The sequence below is a fragment of the Cydia splendana genome, chromosome 1 (genome assembly GCF_910591565.1).
Source record: "Cydia splendana chromosome 1, ilCydSple1.2, whole genome shotgun sequence".
Classification (NCBI taxonomy): domain Eukaryota; kingdom Metazoa; phylum Arthropoda; class Insecta; order Lepidoptera; family Tortricidae; genus Cydia; species Cydia splendana.
Window position 1 is genome coordinate 33,818,127 of NC_085960.1, and position 17,205 is coordinate 33,835,331.

General features: G+C 39.8%; 1 protein-coding gene across 1 annotated transcript; it reads left to right on the top strand.

Annotated features, from left to right (window-relative positions):
- The first annotated feature begins 2,814 nt into the window (after positions 1–2,814).
- Positions 2,815–16,622, top strand: LOC134793776 (serine protease inhibitor 28Dc-like). The gene is made up of 9 exons (XM_063765445.1): positions 2,815–2,891; positions 4,638–4,729; positions 8,624–8,754; positions 10,778–10,855; positions 12,468–12,675; positions 13,691–13,831; positions 14,157–14,245; positions 14,520–14,936; positions 15,722–16,622. Exons 2-9 carry the CDS (start codon positions 4,644–4,646, stop codon positions 15,874–15,876), a joined length of 1,305 nt encoding a protein of 434 aa, XP_063621515.1. The 5' UTR covers positions 2,815–2,891; positions 4,638–4,643; the 3' UTR covers positions 15,877–16,622.
- The last annotated feature ends 583 nt before the right edge of the window (positions 16,623–17,205 follow it).

Below are 17,205 nucleotides of genomic sequence, written 5' to 3' on the forward strand. Positions count from 1 at the left end.
ATTCGTTCCTCGCACTTGGCGATGCGAATGTACTTGTCCAATCCGAGTCGCGTCAGTTTGGAGTGCGTCTCGTACGGTACTTGCATGGCTTCGAACCACTTCATGCGAAAGACGCTGTATTCGATCACGTGATCCGTATTTTTGGAAGAGACCGGAAAATTGAGTGATTCTCTATCCTTTTGCATCTCGGCCAGTATCGGAGCGATGAGTTTGTTGCGTACGCGATCTCTCTTCCATTCGAGCGTGTGAGAACGTACATATTTGCGCGTGACCCGTTTGAAGGAGTACCGCTTGGATTCGACGGTGGCCAGGGGCACGCGCGAGCCGGGGTCCACCGCTATAACTCTGTCGTACTCGACGCGCCGCTTCTTCTTTTTCTCCGTCATCTGTGGCTTGGCACACCGATTCATCGAGAGACTCACGCTCACGCCGTCCGTCTGAAGACAACAGCCGAATTTGGTGGCCGGCACGTCCAACCACGGTGTCCACAGTTGACTAAGATGATCGGTAATTTTGTTCCACGTGCCGGGGACGGTATCGGGAGCGACTCGACGCAGCAGCTCGAACCATCCTGTCGATGTATACATCACGTGCTTGAGTCCGTGCGACGGCTGTGGAAATAGACGGAAACTGCGCGTCTCCATTCCCTGCTGTATGCGCATCCATTCGGGTACGGTCTTCCACCACCGCGAACCCTCCACGGTGTCCTTGTTGATGACGGTACACACGCGAGCAATCTCCCGGCTCGTATTGTCGTCGCCGTCGGGCAAAATCCTGCTATAGTAGGCTCGAAAGAGACGTTCGTCGTTGCGCTTCACTTTGAAGTAGCGAGCCAGTCTCGAATACGCGTGCATAGTTATGTTGGTGCGCAGTGTGGTCTCATACTGCTTGGCCAGTTCTTGCACGATAAACGAACGCAGCTTACCATCGTAACGACGGTGATCGCCAAAGTACCTAGTGTATGATTCGGCGTACGGTCCTTTGCCCTTCATCGCGTAAACGAAATTCAACACGTCCGGTATGTCAGGTAAAGCGGGGGCAGTCTTCATGTAGAGATTGTAAAATATGCCCAGTTGGATGTAGATGCGCGACAGGTCACGCACGTCCCGTCTGATCTCTTCGAGCAGTCTGGATCGGCGTTGAGGCGAGAGAAGAGGACACAACGCGGAGCACAGACCGCGTTTGACGACGTAGATATCCAGGGTTTGCGCTGCGCCATCACTCAATTTACGTTTTCGAATCGGAGGCAGGTAGTTGGTACACTTCGCAGAGCTTCTGCGATGGTGGTCTGTTCCACCGCACGACTTGCACTGTTTCTCCATTACTGACGAGCCAGAGTCGATATATGTTTATTAAAGATTATCAAACTAATATACGTTTTTTTTTCTTATATTTTTGTGTTTTCAATAGGAATAATAAGTATATACTGAGCTTTGATTGTGTTTTTTTTTTTACCATTATGACTTTTGAGTATTTTGAATATAGAAGAACTAGAAAAAAGTAGCCAGAATAAGAAATAGCTTGCCGGCTACACACGTAACTATTATATTAAATCGTAGCGATTGCAGACTGTGCAGATATAGTTTGTCAAAGGACTGTCTCATTTCAATCATAGACAGAGAGAATCATACTATCTTTGTCTTACACTAGTACTAGCACATAAACGAAAAGGATGAGTATAGCTTTTTAGTTTTCCTGGTTCTTACTGACTGACAAGTTGGTTTGACCAACTATAAATCGAACGTTCCTAGTGTCTCTACTCTCCTCCGATATCGGTGTCGATCGTCAGTTCTCCGCAGAAGCCTCGGGCAGAAGCTCATACAATCATCCACTAGAATAAAGGATACCTATCTTTAAAATTTGAAAATCCCCTACAAAATAACACCGCCATCTGGTGAGTCGGTATTGTTGCTGGTGTAAAACCCTTTTTTGAAAACCGCAGTCAAAATAGGTTCATTCTTTCATTAGGTAGTGGATAAAAATAAATTAACAATTGGAAATATACCGGAGAAAATTACATAACCTACTCCATTTTTCGACTAAGAAATTTCGTGTGCCGTAGGAGTGCAATGGTCTACAACCTGCGTTTGACTTGCGTGTGTATCGACACAAATGCGCCTCGATATGTCGAGTTATTATATGTTTGTTTTAAAAGATCTCGCTAATTAGAAGAAAAGTAGGTACCGCCATGAGTCCAAAATTGTTTGCACCTCATGCCTCCTGAGTTTCTGGCTACGCTCAAGATTCTGATTTGAAATTTCACTTGCTCGGGATTCTAAATCGGCACTCGCAGCAAAATACCGAACAGCAATCTTGTTATAGTTGACGACATACATGTATATTAATTTGTACCGATTCGACATACTTAGGTTCGGTACAAGTTTTTCGAGAGGTTGGTGCAAACTGCAAAGCAAGTTATATTTCGTCAACCACACAAATTACTAAATACAGTGGCGGATTTGCAGTCTTTGCCGCCCTAGGCCCAAAGCCCTGTAGCCGCCCCTTTCTCAGCACCCATCATATTGACTACATTTTGAGTTATTTCTTGTTATCATCAGTGAATATTAAATTTGCCGCCGTAGGCCCGGGCCTACTTGGCCTTAGCGCAAATCCGCCACTGACTAAATACTTACTAAGTAGTTGGATTTATAGCATTATAGAAAAAAAACATTCGCGCTCGTTCAAAAAAAGTGCGTTAGTGGAAGGAAGTAGTAAATATAATCCACTCCAGTCACCCCGCGTCTGCGGCTCGAAAGGTCGTGTCGTGTCCGAGCTACATTGCGAAATATGAAGTTTTAAATGTTTCGTGAACGTTGACGATTTTAACTTGCTTCGCTAAACAATACGCAGTTTTTGCTTTCGTTGATTTGCTTACATTTATTTGGATATTGGTGAGTTGATTAAAAAGCTGACGTCGGCTAATTGTACATAAGCTTACCATACATAATAATACATATTTCTTATTTTTTATTGTCAATACAAATAAAGTTCGTTACTTAAGTAGGTACATAATATACCTACAGTTTTGATCTGCAGACTAAATATAACAAGTTAACCGTGATTTTTTTTTTGCATTTTACCAGCTGTAGGTGTCTGTACTTAGTAATAAAACTAATAAATAACTTCCCATTAGGTAAGACAAATTGTTTTTTTTATACATAATGTCAATAGGTACCTATCTAGTACATAATTATCCAGAGGCTAATGGGGGACTACGTTTGTATGGAGAAGCGCGCGCCGTCCTCCACTTTCCTCTTAATAAAATTAGCTTCGGACTAACGTACCTACGTACTACTTTACCACAAATTGGTACCGTTAGCAAAAAAGGCTTTCGTTAAAAATAGAATGTCTTGCGTTATACAGGGTGGCTAAAAAATAACTGCATTCCCGTTGCCAGGGAGGTTTTGGGATTATAGTATAATCCCAAAACCTCCCTGGCAACGGGAATGCAGTTATTTTTTAGCCACTGTATACCTACTTTTTGTTTACAGTCTGTAAGGTAATTCAATGGTTATGCGCAATGTAAGTGTATCATTAACGAAATGAGTTATTATTTACCTACTTTTGCACTATTATTGACCGCATGATGGTGTTTACCTTGTACGGTACCTGGGTTGAATACAATACGGCATAGCATCACATGCATCTCAATGCCAGATTGCATAACTGCTCTGTAGGCTGTAGCTGTAGGTCACAATTTTTCTGTGCTTCTTCCGGTCCCATATTGGGATACCCTCCTACAATTTAGGAGGGATTTCATTTAAATCTTCTCGTGTCAGAGGTGTCTGGTTTGAGCCGGCGTAGTTTTAGTCAGAAAGAATGACTCGCCTTATTTTCATTTCGAATACGAAGATAATAAAATACATGTGTATGCTACAAGCTTTTATTTAGTTTCACCTGTCCCGTTGACTGCCCGTGTCGGCATAGGTAGGTATGCAAGTTAAATTTTGACCCAGCACTTCCCGGTTTCCAATGAAGCTGAAAATTTGCATAGGTACATTTGTAACTTATTTATTCCAATGAATGATTAACAAATACTTAATTGTATTAGTATGAATAATATTATTTCGCAAATATCCCCTTTATGCAGATAAGCAGCACAAACTACATTTTATGTCGTCCTTGATTTTAATTTACGAAATGAACTCACTAGGAGGTAAATCATGTACATAAGTATATTCAGTACCTATACCTACCTTTAGTTTAGAGCAGCGGTCGGCAACCTTTTAGCAGCCAAGGGCCACATAGCAGTTAACGAAGTGGACGCGGGCCGCACTTTGTTAATATTTATGACTTTATCAGACATTGACATTTGTCAATATTATACATACAAAATAGCCAGGGAGGATCGCGGGCCGCAAGTGAGAGGTTCGCGGGCCGCTGGTTGCCGACCGCTGGTTAGAGGAAACCCAGCTGCTTAAAACTAAAAACCGGCCAAGTGCGAGTCGGACTCGCGCACAAAGGGTTCCGTACCATTTCGCAAAAACGGCATAAAAAAAATCACGTTCGTTGTATGGGAGCCCCACTTAATTATTTATTTTATTTTGTTTTTAGTACCTATTTGTTGTTATAGCGGCAACAGAAATACATCACCTGTGTGTAAGTAACTTGTTTTAAAGGTGGCTGGATGTTTTCAGAACAAAATGGATTGGAGGTCGCGTGTCTTCTTGTTCCTGATGTTTATTAGCGTCGCCATCTCTGACAATGAGGGAAACACAACGGAACCGAGGTATGTAATAAATCATATTCAACACGGACGCAAATAAGAGTAGGTACCTACCTAAGTATTCAATATTCTGATTGTCGTCTAGAACTTTTAAGAGTCACAAAAAACGATTCATACAATCGAAGTTATTACGCTCTTATTTTAAAATGAAATGCTTAAATTACATGAAAGTTGGCATGAAAATTAACGTAACATAACATAATGGTAACATATATCTGTCTGGACTGTCTGGTACTATGTAGTTCGATCCATTTCCATTGCAAAAAATTGTTGTACAAATAAAATAGACCGGGCAGAAGTATTATATGAAAAACATCGCTCTAATTTCCAGAGATGTGACTTATTTGTAGTGTCCGACCGAAACATGTTTTTTTTGCCGAAACCGAAACCGAATGTTCGGCTTTGGCTCTAGTTTCGGCCGAAACCGAAACCGAAACTTTTGTAGACTTGTTAAAATCGTTGAAAAATGTCATAAAACCGCTTTTACACACATAATTATTATGGGGGCTGTCAACACCCAATGTCCTTGAAATTGATGTTACTTAAGCAGTTTTTTAAGAAAATTACTAGAGTGAGACCAAGATAATTCTGCAACGATTTTGATAGCACATGCAGTGCAAGTGTTACTTTAAACGTCAAAATTCTATGAAATTATGACGTATAAAATAACATTTGCACTAGTAGCACTGCGTATGCTATCAAAATCATTGCAGAATTTTCTTGGTCTAACTCTATTCATTCACCAGTCAAACTAACATGTAGATACAGGGTCAACCAAAAAACCAACCAAAAACGCGAGCGCAACGAGCGCGAAATTTTTTGTTAACAATATCGCAAGGCCGGGTACCGATCTACACCTGGGCCTAAAAGTCCGAAGTGCCCCAGTAAAGCGAACTTTCATGTGAAGTCAAAGCCGTGCTTCAGGCTTCAGGATAAGTAGTTAAGCATAGACTCCAACCAATGTCCATTGTATTAACAAGCGAGACCGCAGGCCGAGCATGGCGCAGCGAGGCCAAAGGCTAAGCTGAAGTAGAGGACATGTGGAACACAAACCAATGGTAAATTGAGGTAAAAAGTGAGGCTAAGGTCGAGCATTCGTATGAAAAACTGTACTGGGGACACTTTTAAGGGTTTTTTCTTCGTTTTAATCAATAGTCAGCTGTTCAGCTTCGCAAAATATTAACTATTGAGAAAATCAACATTGCGGTTGAGCGTAGCCTTTAGCCTCGCTTAAAATTTGCCATTAGAGGTAGATAGAAAAACCGGCCAAGTGCGAGTCAGACTCGCGTTTCTAGGGTTCCGTACATAAGTCCGACTCACGCTTGACTGCACATTTCTAATAGGTTTTCCTGTCATCTATAGGTAAAGAACTATTTTGTGTATTTTTTTCAAAATTTTGGACCCAGTAGTTTCGGAGATAAAGAGGGGGGGAATGGTTATTTTTGGGCTATTTTCTTAAATAACTTCGAACGTATGTATTTTAAAATTATAAAAAAAATATGTCCATCTTTGGGTCACTAATTTACATATGTGTGCCAAATTTCAACTTAATTGGTCCAGTAGTTTCCAAAAAAAAAGCCTGTGACAGACGGACAGACACACAGACGCACGAGTGATCCTATAAGGGTTCCGTTTTTTTCCTTTTGAGGTACGGAACCCTAAAAATGACTGATTAAGAGCGAAAAAGACATCGTTCGACTCGGGCCGAGCTGATACTCGGCCAACGGCTACGTGCGACAGTGCTATCTCATTCACGCCGATACAATTAGACAGTGTGCGCGTTATAGGTATTGACAGCCTCTTAAGACTGCGTCGACCGTCCAGTGGCGCTCTCATTAGTGGAATTGTGTTTTATAATAAACCAATTAATTTCTGTACCTATACATGAATCAGTAGTATATGTAGATATGTATTAATATTGTTGTCCTACTTATTCTCCAACTTTTGGTCTTTGTCCGAAGTACCATTTCGTAAGTTTCGGCCCGGCCGAAAGGTTCGGTCGTTTTTTGGCCGAAACCGAAACTACAGCCGAAACATGATTTTTTGGCCGAAACTAACCGAAACCGAACCTTCGGTCGGACACTACTTATTTGAAATATGTACTTGTATTTAAAATGCAAAATACCTATTCTGTATTTTGCATTTGAAATAGTATATCAAGGAAGTAGGGTAACTTGTTGATCAATGAAACACTAAACGTTCAAGCCGTTCTATCTCTGGTGTTTTTAAAGTTATGAGTGTGACATTTCGTATGAAGATAAACAATTTCGTTGGCTATCGTATGGCATTCTTGGTTTTTACTTATCTGTAACAGTTCCTGTGTTATAAGCCTTTATTTGAAAAATGAGTTTTGTTTCATTGTGTACTTGTGAATGTTTTCAATGAAACACTCTCATTTTTACTGTGAAACAAATGTAATAATTATAGTCTACCATGAAACATCGTTAATAACATTGAAACGGTCTAATAAATAAGTGACATTAATACATATATGCTTTCACTCAATTAATGAGAAAGGAAAGGAGAAAATAGTGGTAGGCTGAAATTGGTTATTTAAAATGTTTCCGACATATGGAATCATTATAAGATTGCTGAAATATCTAAAAACGAAAGACTTGTTTCATTGTACACACACCTGAGTTTCATTGTGAATCGAAAATCTGGTCGGCACGTACGGCATGCTGCGAAAAAGGCGCCTTTTATGTCCACGGAGCATGATTGTCAACAAGGTAGACGCGGGAGGGTTTTGAGCATCTCCATGCTTGATTTCATACACTTTCTAGCAACATAGTGTTTATAAACGACTGTTTCAATGTTAGACATGTGTCCATAACCTTGCAATCAATGAAACATTCAACATATGAACCATCCTATCTCAGCCATTCCTAAAATTAAGTATCTTATATTTTGTCATATGATAGACAAATTATTACCAATTTTCATGGTATTTTAGTTTCACAAATTTTGCACATAGTCTTTAATTATTTAAAAAAATAATGAGTTTGTTTCATTGTGTGCTGGTACTGGGTGTTCAGTGGACATCTTGTTTCATTGTATACTACATAAAAATGTGAGACTAGAGGGTGTTTTTTGAATCAATTAAAAAAAACTGCACCAAAGAGTGAAAGAAATTATAAAAACTTTAGCTCCAAATAAACTTTAATACACATAGAACATAACAAAAACTTAAAAAAACGTCAAACTCGAGTCTATATCTTGGTAAAAAATTGCGAAACTTAAATGAAAAAAATTACTTTTGTTGCACGAATTCACAATAATGCTCGTAGCAACGTGCTCCTTCTCCGAGGTGCGCTCGTGTTTTGGGGAGGTGCTGGGGGTCCCTGAGCCTGCCCTTGCTTGACAGACGGCACTAGCTGGTAACACCTAGTTTCCGAGATATCGCAAAGTTACACTGTGTCCGATTGTTTCAATGTAGAACAACGGACCCTATTTGTATCTTGTATTTAAATACTTTTTATAAAGTATTTTTCACATCTCTGCTAATTCCTAGCAACGGTTATCTAGGTCATCGCTAAACTGGACGGGACCTTTGGACTAATCTTTATTTTTATCAGTTAGTTAAACACTTAATATAGTTAATTATATGCCAAAATTCCAAGGACATGTCCTGAATTACCGCAAAGCAGAACCTCGACTTAATAGATATACCTATTTAGTAAAATTACGCCAACATTAGCATACCTGCCTAGTAATTATTCAAAATCTACCTATCTAATATAGCCGTTGTGTAATGTGTAGGTATAAACCGTAAAAATGTGCCTACTTTGCTCCGCATGCACAATGTAATAATTTTAAAAATACCTAATTCCTAATTTTTTTAAATTTTTGAGCAAAGTTAGTCACATTTTAAGTTAGTAATTAATTAAACCATTCCAGGGTCACAGAACATCCACATCAGCAAGAAGAGTTATCCAACACAATCAATGAGTTCGGTTTCAAATTGCTGACTGAGGAGATGAAACGGAACGCGGACTCGAACATAGTTATGTCCCCTACTGGTATCGCAGGTAAGAACCTAACACTATAAAAAAATCATTGACAATATGGGATGGCAAAGAGCTTAATCCCATTTGCATCTCTATCGCTCTCAATAGTAATAATGCAAGAGCGATAGAGATGTAATATACACGGTAGCTAAAAATAACTGCATTCCCGTTGCCAGTGAGGTTTTGGGATTATACTAAGCAACTTTTACTATGGAACCAACCCCGAAATCGCGAAAAAAAATTTTACCCTCCCATAGAAAATGGACGATGGAGCCAAAATGTATGAAACAGCCAAATAATTTTTCGCAAATTCGGGGTTGGTCCCATAGTAAAAGTTGCTCAGTATAATCCCAAAACCTCCCTGGCAACAGTGGCAACGGGAATGCAGTTATTTTTTAGCCACCCTGTATAGACGATCTTCTAAATTCGATGTTTGCGGCATCCCTACAGCATAAAGATATGGTTCGAGTAGACATAGCATAGTTAAGAAACGGATCTCGATGTTACTTGTAACTGTAAGCTCACTGTGTCTCTTATTTTCCCGTTAAAAGTGGTGACTCATCTGTGTTTACAAATGACAATAAGGCAAATGCCGTAGTGCCATATGCAGCAGCGTTGTGAAAAAAGTAATATCCTCCTTTTTCTGCAACCCCTAGGGTCTGCGGTTACTAGCTATATGTAGAGGTAATGTACCTACTAACCGTTCAAGCTCCACCGTATTAGTTTACAGCTGGTGCAATTAAGTACATACATATTTCCTTTTTAGGGTTCAATTGTAAAATAAGAATCCTTACAGTTTCGCTATGTCCGTCTGTTTTGCTTTTTATGAACATTATATCAACTTTGCCGTGTTGCCCATATACATTGAAATCTAGAATGAATCCATTACTATCGATCGACCCCCGTTCAAAAGCTGCCTATTGTAAAAGACGGGCGACTACGGAATCCTACACTGAGTATGGCCCGACATATTCTTGGCCGGTTTTTTTTTTATCTGTCTTATACCTTTAATTCTTGTAGGTATATATATTTATATATATATTTCGGGGATCTCGGAAATGGCTCTAACGTTTCGATGAAATTTGCTATATGGGGGTTTTTGAGGGAAAACGCGCATTTTTGAGTTTTTATATGTTTTCCGAGCAAAGCTTGGTCCCCCGGATATTTTTTTTTATACGCACATTTTTTTTCTTGTTTTAGTTCAAGTCAAATACTACAAAGTCCTTTAAATAAATATAATATTTTAGAATACCTTGCCCGCTTGGCGACTTCTTTTACTGGCCGTACTACGGCATAAGACTGCATGTGTTGCGGTTATTTAAACAAAGGAAATCCCTAACGGTAAACCACAAGACAATAAATGGACTAAATATGTACCTAATACTTATATGTTCAATGAATAGAAACGGGCAATGTTAGTAATAAATTAATAATTTAGTTCAGTAAAGTAGTACCTACGGGGGCGTTTTTTTTTAAAGTTGTCTCCTACACTTTTTTTTCAAATTTTTTATGTTATTTCTACTCAGAATCACGAGCTCTTTCTATCCTAATAGGAGAAAAAAAGTGTCCTAAGGTTTTTATTTCCATTCCGTCACCATTTTTCATAGACTTTGTATGGCGGTCGCTTCGTATGTAGGTATGGAAATTTTGGGACACTTTTTTTCTCCTATTAGGATCAAAAGATTCATCATCAGCTCATGATTCTGAGTAGAAATAACATAAAAAATCCCAAATTTGAAAGAAAAGTGTAGGGGACAACTCTAAAAAAAAAGACCCACGGAAATAGAGCACTCATCTTTTACTACCGCACTGTGTCGAAAAAAAAACATAATATTGTCGTTGCGCTTGTAAATCTCGACATCGATACCAAATCGATACTGACTTACTGACATGGCGAAACTAAAAGAAGGTTCCTTTCCTAGTTGACTAAGAAACCGTCAAAATAAAATAAAATACATCTATTTAACGACACAAAAACTTCAAACAGGAATCCCCCATCCCCATGACGCTTGATTTGATAAATAATTATAAAACTCGGCGCCAGGTCTCCTCTCGATGGCGCTTCTGGGTAGCGCTGGCAACACATACACGGAGCTGGCAACGGCGCTCGGGTTTTCCCAAGGTAAAGTGTTTTTTGTTTACAAATGCGGGAATCACTGGCAGATAGTGGTGCGTTCACGATAATTGAATGAAGGCGAGCGAACTTCCGAATGTTTTTTTGGTGGGTTTGCGGGTTGGGTCATACACATTTTGTAGCAAACTCGTTCGCGTCTTTCCTGTAGACATCGCAAATTTAAGGGAACCTAAAGCAAATTTTTACGTGGCACTTTTACAGGCGGGTTAGGTTAGTCAGTGATGAAGGAAGATGTCCCATTATTAGATAATAATTAAGTAAGTACCTACCAGTACAGTGGAGTAGTTAACTTTGAATGATTGTACTGTCCACAGAAGTGACCTTTTTTTAAAATGTGTTTGACCCGGTTATATTTTATAAGAATTCGTTTGATGGGTTATATTTTTTCAGAGTTCGTTTGATGGGTTATGTTTTATTAGAATTCGTCTAAAAGCTAACTCACACTAAGAAACACAAAATGGCAAAATAAATGCTGATGGTGGATTGGTGTATAATGCGTTCACTTTACATTAGGTAACGTAAACAAAGCAGTAGAAGACATTGATCGGCCTTCGTTTGTTTGATGTAGACGCACCGTCACCAAAAATAGGAAGTGCGTACCACAGGCCACTGTTTGCGTTACTTCCTGAATTAAGCGTACAAAATAACGCTTTGTATTTCACCTGGCTTATAGAACTTACTGTTTAGGTAAAATACCTATATATAAAAACACTCATAGCTTCGTTTGACTAGCTAGTACTTTTACAACCTTTTAACCTTCTGAATAAGTTTTTTTTGTGCCTAGATGTTGAACTTTATCGGACCTCTACCAAATTTTGGAACTTCATAAACTACTTATAAGGTCATTGGTTAGGGATCCGCACGCCGCCCTGGTCCACGAGCGGGATATCGCTATAAGGCAGCGGTCGGCAACCAGCGCCCGCGGGCCGCATGCGGCCCGTAACCTCTCACTTGCGGCCCGCGAGCCTCCCTGGCTATTTTGTATGTCATCATCATCATCTCAGCCATAAGACGTCCACTGCTGAACATAGCTAGATACCGGTTGGAAGCGACCCGCATCCAGCGTCCTCCGGCGACCTTAACAAGGTCGTCTGTCCATCTTGTGGGTGGACGTCCTACGCTACTACTACGCTGCTAGTCTGTGGTCTCCACTCGAGCACTTTTCGACCCCATCGGCCATCTTCTCTGCGTGTAATGTGGCCCGCCCATTGCCACTTCAGCTTGCTAATCCGGTGGGCTATGTCGGTGACTTTAGTTCGTCTACGGATCTCCTCATTTCTGATTCGATCACGCAGAGAAACTCCGAGCATAGCCCTCTCCATAGCTCGTTGAGCGACTTTGAGTTTTGAGATGAGGCCGATAGTGAAAGACCACGTTTCGGAGCCGTAAGTAATATTGAAAAATGACAATGTCTGATAAAGTCATAAATATTAACAAAGTGTGGCCCGCGTCCACTTCGTTAACTGCTATGTGGCCCTTGGTTGCTAAAAGGTTGCCGACCGCTGCTATAAGGCATGCACTGTCACTGTTTCGCTCACACACCGCGGGAGTGGCGTGCAAATTCGCATCAGTGTGTTAACTGCGTATTAATACCAACCAGATATTCTTCGAAACCGCGCGCACCACGAACAGTTCGGCTTGCTACTGCATCTTCTGAGTAACTCTACTACATACGCGGACGCCATATTGGTCGAGCCGCGTACGCGCATACGACCGCTGTACAGAGAGTTCCTACAACGCGTGTACCAAGGCGACGCGCGCGCTGTGGAGTTTACCAACGCGCCGTTGGCTAGAGACACCGTCAATGAGTAAGTTCATTATAATCGAATTTAAACTGTCGTGAGTATTACTAACATATCAACCCAACCGGTTATGTCAACGCGCGCGCAACGCGCGACGCGGCGTGCAGCAGTACGCGGCGCGCCGCGCTGCCATCGCGAACGCTACTTCACATACACTGTCAGTATAGTGATAGGGCTTGAAAATGGAGACCTATTAGGCTCTCTGAAACTGAAACATAAGGCCCACGAAGACCGATCTGACTCATATGACGCTGCACCTTTTTGTACTATATGTAATATAGCCCATATTGTTCGTCTCTAGAGCCACATTTTTGAAGATATATTTTTACTTTCGTGACTAAAGTAGGTACTTCCAAAATATGTATATAAATTTTACGAATAAACGAATATTCGTTAATGTTTATAAAGGAATTCATTTATTAAGCGTCCATGCAATTTTGCAGCTCGTGGTACCTGCAAGTCATAAGAGACTCCATTCTAAAGTTTCTGAATTTCAGCACGGCAGCGCAAAATTTGGTGGTGTGCTTATATTTTCCTTGTAGCTAAAGTGATCTGTGGCACCGTGACAATGCGGGTCTGTTGTCTGTCACTGGCTTAACTGCCTCCTTTTCAGGTAGTTGACCTTCGCAATTACCATATTAGTCGGTTATTTATATGTATATGTAGTTTGAAAAGACTAGGTATACAATGGACTACGATCAAAAGTAATGAAAATGGAACGGGCCACTGGGTGTTTAAAATTCTATACAAATATGCCATTGTTTTTGTGGGCATCGCCACCGCGAGGAAAATACTAAGTAGCTGATGTAAAACATTGCAAATCTAATCGAAATGTTTTAAATATCCATATAATCATCGCTCAACAATTTATTCTACCAAGCTATAAACATGAAGAAAAACTTTGTTCTAAGCTTTTCTTGAGAAAAAGAAATCAACTTTGCACATTGATTCAAAGAAGAAATTTCGTGAGACTTTCCGAGGTGTAGTAAAAATGTAATTTCAGTCAAATGATCTATTTCAGATGGATCAAAAACCACACCAAAGGGAAAATAGAAGAATTTCTGAAAGAACCGCTCCCAGTCGAGACGAAGGTTGTGTTGCTGAGCGCCCTCTACTTCAGCGGACAATGGATGAGTCCATTCTTGCCAGAACACACGAGGAAGTAAGTAAACACAGTGTAGGAACACGGTAAGAAACAGATACTTACAGATAGGTACTTTAATATGGTACCACCTCCATGGACTTATCATGATAGGGCTACGTTGTTAGGTAAGCCCTCGTATTAGTACGTACGTACATACTTAATTACTCGGAACGAGGAAACTATTTGAAAAAATAATCCGGGTACACGAAGACAATGTCGGTTTCGAAGCGAAGCGAAATAAGTTTAAATCAATGACTGAATGAGAGGTGTTGTGTGTTGTCATAATTAATATATAAGTAAAAAGCATTAATAAGTATTAATCCTTTCCTCGAACGTTTCACAGGATGGCGTTCAAAACTCCCACAGGCGACGTTATGGCCGATATGATGTTGAACTTCGGACAGTTCCAATACACGTATTCTGCTGAAGATGGTAATTTTTTTTGACATCTTTATACAATTTAGTCGTTGCAACGATTCGTTCATACCCTGGCTCATACATAAGTAGTTTCTCGGGACTTATGACGAAGTATCATTTCATAAGTATTTACATTACTAGGTATTATTGTAACTAAACTTAGTTACTTCAGTATTCAGTAGTATGCAAGGCAATAAATGACTGAATACTGAATACTTACCCAAAACTGTGAAATCCCAAGAAAACCTGAATATATCTGCGAAATTAAAATATTCTCATATATTTTCAGGCGTGCAAATGATAGCTTTACCATACAAAGACAACACAACCACGATGTACGTGTTGAAACCACTCAAAAAGGTTTCCCTAACAGAGCTCATTAACCGCCTGAACTACTCCAGAATCGACCAGCTCATCTCCAACATGATCAATGACAGAGCGGTCATCAGATTCCCAAAAATGGATCTTAAGAACTCAATCCATTTAGAAGACAGCCTTAAATCTATAGGGCTAAGTGCGATGTTCTCTCCGACTGCGAATTTCGCTCTTATGATAGATACGGATAAAGATAATTCTAACGAGGAGTTGTTGACGAGGATAATTTTTGAGGATAAGTCCCAGCATATAAAAGATGCGGTGAACGGTCTACCGAATCCGGGGGTGCATGTGGACACAGTGCTGCATGAAGTTAGGATCACTATAGATGGTAAGTACCTAGGAGACCTTCTTATTATTAGGTACATATGATCTGGGATTCGTCACTGCACGGACCATCCATTTATATGCAGCAACTCCGAGGTTCGGTCAAAACATTTGACTTTTATTTACCTACAACTTTTTTTCCTTCAATGCGTTTGGTCCCATAATAAGTGTACAAATATTAGAGATTTGATCCATACAAAAGCAAGATCAATTGGCACCATTAAAAAGTCACTGAGCCAATTGTCATATGCCAGCTTTCACCAGCAAATGTATCTATGTATGTGAGCAATAACAATTTCGTGGCAATTTTAATGCATTAATGCTATTAGTGACAATAATAGGTATTAGGGACCTGACAATGACAAAAAGTAGACAATATGTCACTATCACAATGTAGTGATGGTTTTACGCATCCTGTTACAAGATAAACGTATTTTAACCTTGCTCATTTAAAATGAATTTGATAAAAAATGGTTGTGATTCATTTGTTGAGGCACGTGTAGGCTATGTGCCCTCCCATTATTTTTATATCATTTAACAAACAAGCCATATTATACGACTGATATTTATTTTAAAACACATTAACATACAAACTCAATCCTTAAATTTAAGAAATGTTGCCGTGCCCTACCCTAGGGCCCATGTGAAACAACTATTACTTATGTAACACCTGTGTACTTACCATGGATGCAATAAATATATGAATGAAGGAATGAATAAATATTTTTTTAAAGTGTCATAAGTTCATAACTTTGTGACATAAAACATCGCCAATTTCTTTCCGTCCAGAATACGGCACGGAGGCGATGGCGGCCTCTGGCGGGTTCCTGTCTCGCACGGCGGAGCAGTTCTACGTGGACTCTCCCTTCTACATGTTCATCAGAGACGAGAGCACCAAGCTTGTCACCTTCAGCGCTGCCATCTTTAATCCTACTCTATCTTAGAGGATATAACCAAACGGAGACGCCTTGTCTGTAATTTTCGGTACAAAATAGTCTGCCGATTTTTGCGGGGGAGGGGTACTTCAAATGTATACTTAACGTTAAAATAGCCATGTCAGATAAACGTCAGTTCATACAATGTGTATGATCATTGGCCGCCTATTTTCGACAGAGGGGAATGCCTACTCCGTTTGGTTATATGTGGTATTATATCCTCTAAGTACTCTATAGATATCTATTGGCACCAGTAATGGACAATATGGACATGGTCCTACCCCAATGATGGACATAAGATATAACCGCTAGCGGCAGACTAGACGAATTTGAATCAATGGTACCAGAAAATAGAAGCGAATTGTATTGTTATTAAATTTAAACTATATCAAAAGAAACTCAGTTACATTTAATAATGATTTAAATTAGGAGGTAAAATTTACTAGTATTAGGACGGTAGGACGCTAGAGGTAAAAATAAAGAGTTATACACAACAATAAACCTTATTTCAATGGCATAAGGTTCACAGATGGCCCGTGAATAGTGTTTCTGTTAGTACAGCTGGCGGGTTCCTGTCTCGGCTAATCAGTTCTATGTGGACTCTCCTTTCTACAGGTTCGTCAGGGACTTGAGGGATTTATCAGGAACAAAATAGCATTCAGTTAGTTACTTCAGCGCCGCCATCTTTAATCCTACATATGTCTATTGTCTATTGGTCCAGTAATGGGTAGGGACCCTAAGGGCCACTTGCACCATTCACTAACCCAGGGTTAACCAGATAAACCTGATGTTACCATGGTTATCAGGCCAATGGGTTAACGGTTTAACTGATTAACCCCAGGTTAGTGGGATGGTGCAAGTGGCGCTAAGCGATAGTAGTACGTTTTTATGTAGAACAAAAGTATGTAAATCATAGCAATCGGAGTGGCCGAGGTGCTCAAAAATATCTGAACACGCACTCTAACGCCTTGACAATAGAGGCGTGTTTAGATAAATGAGCGATATTTGTGAGCACCTTGGCCGATACGGTATAATTATGATGGCGACTGTACACAAGTTTTAAACAGGGATTTAGCTTTAAGGAGTTAAAATCTGTTTTATACTGATTATAAATGTTTATTCTGATAAAAAGCTTTTTAATTTTACAACTATAAGTACTACAACATAATGCTAATCTAATAATATGCTATTGAACATTTGTGTCTAGAGTGTCTATAGGTATCTACTCTACCTCTAGGTAGGTTACCTCTGTTAAATTAATATTGATCAGTAGTTCATACATGAGAGCATAAACAAACTCAATTTTTTTTCAATAAATGTAAATAATTTAATTAGGTA